Source organism: Odontomachus brunneus, unplaced genomic scaffold (genome assembly GCF_010583005.1).
Source record: "Odontomachus brunneus isolate Ranch 3 - 2012 unplaced genomic scaffold, Obru_v1 Obru_scaffold_063, whole genome shotgun sequence".
NCBI lineage: Eukaryota > Metazoa > Arthropoda > Insecta > Hymenoptera > Formicidae > Odontomachus > Odontomachus brunneus.
The window spans coordinates 1398708-1399040 of NW_022639513.1; the positions used below are offsets into that span (position 1 = coordinate 1398708).

At 39.6% G+C, this 333-nt stretch overlaps 1 protein-coding gene across 16 annotated transcripts in view; it reads left to right on the forward strand.

The window, feature by feature from the left end:
- Positions 1 to 333, forward strand: part of LOC116846419 (titin) — an 86542-nt gene that overhangs the window by 73231 nt on the left and 12978 nt on the right. For 13 of the 16 annotated variants that reach the window (XM_032820215.1, XM_032820217.1, XM_032820216.1 and 10 more), the window contains one exon: positions 1 to 325. The exons of 1 other annotated variant lie outside the window; for it this stretch is intronic. In XM_032820215.1, coding sequence (XP_032676106.1) covers positions 1 to 325 — 325 coding nt within the window. The remainder of the gene's footprint in view (positions 326 to 333) is intronic. 2 more of the 16 variants (XM_032820210.1, XM_032820220.1) reach the window with 2 other exon arrangements.

Consider the following 333-nt stretch of genomic DNA (forward strand, 5'->3'; position numbering starts at 1 on the left):
AATAGTGGAGGAAAAGAAAGAGGAGGTAAAAGAAATTACTGAGGAAGTCACATTGAAGAAGAAGCCAAAGAAAAAACCTGTTACGGAAGAGACTGCAGCTGAAATCACTCTAAAGAAACCAGTTCCGAAAGAAGAAGAGCAAGTGCCGGAAGAAGTAACTGAAAAAGTGGAATTAAAGAAACCGAAAAAGAAGCCAGTGAAAGAAGAAGCCGCAGATGAAGTAACGATTAAGAAACCAGTAGTAGAAGAAAAGAAAGAGGAGGTAGAAGAAATTACTGAGGAAGTCACATTGAAGAAGAAGCCAAAGAAGAAGCCTGTTACAGAGGAGACTGC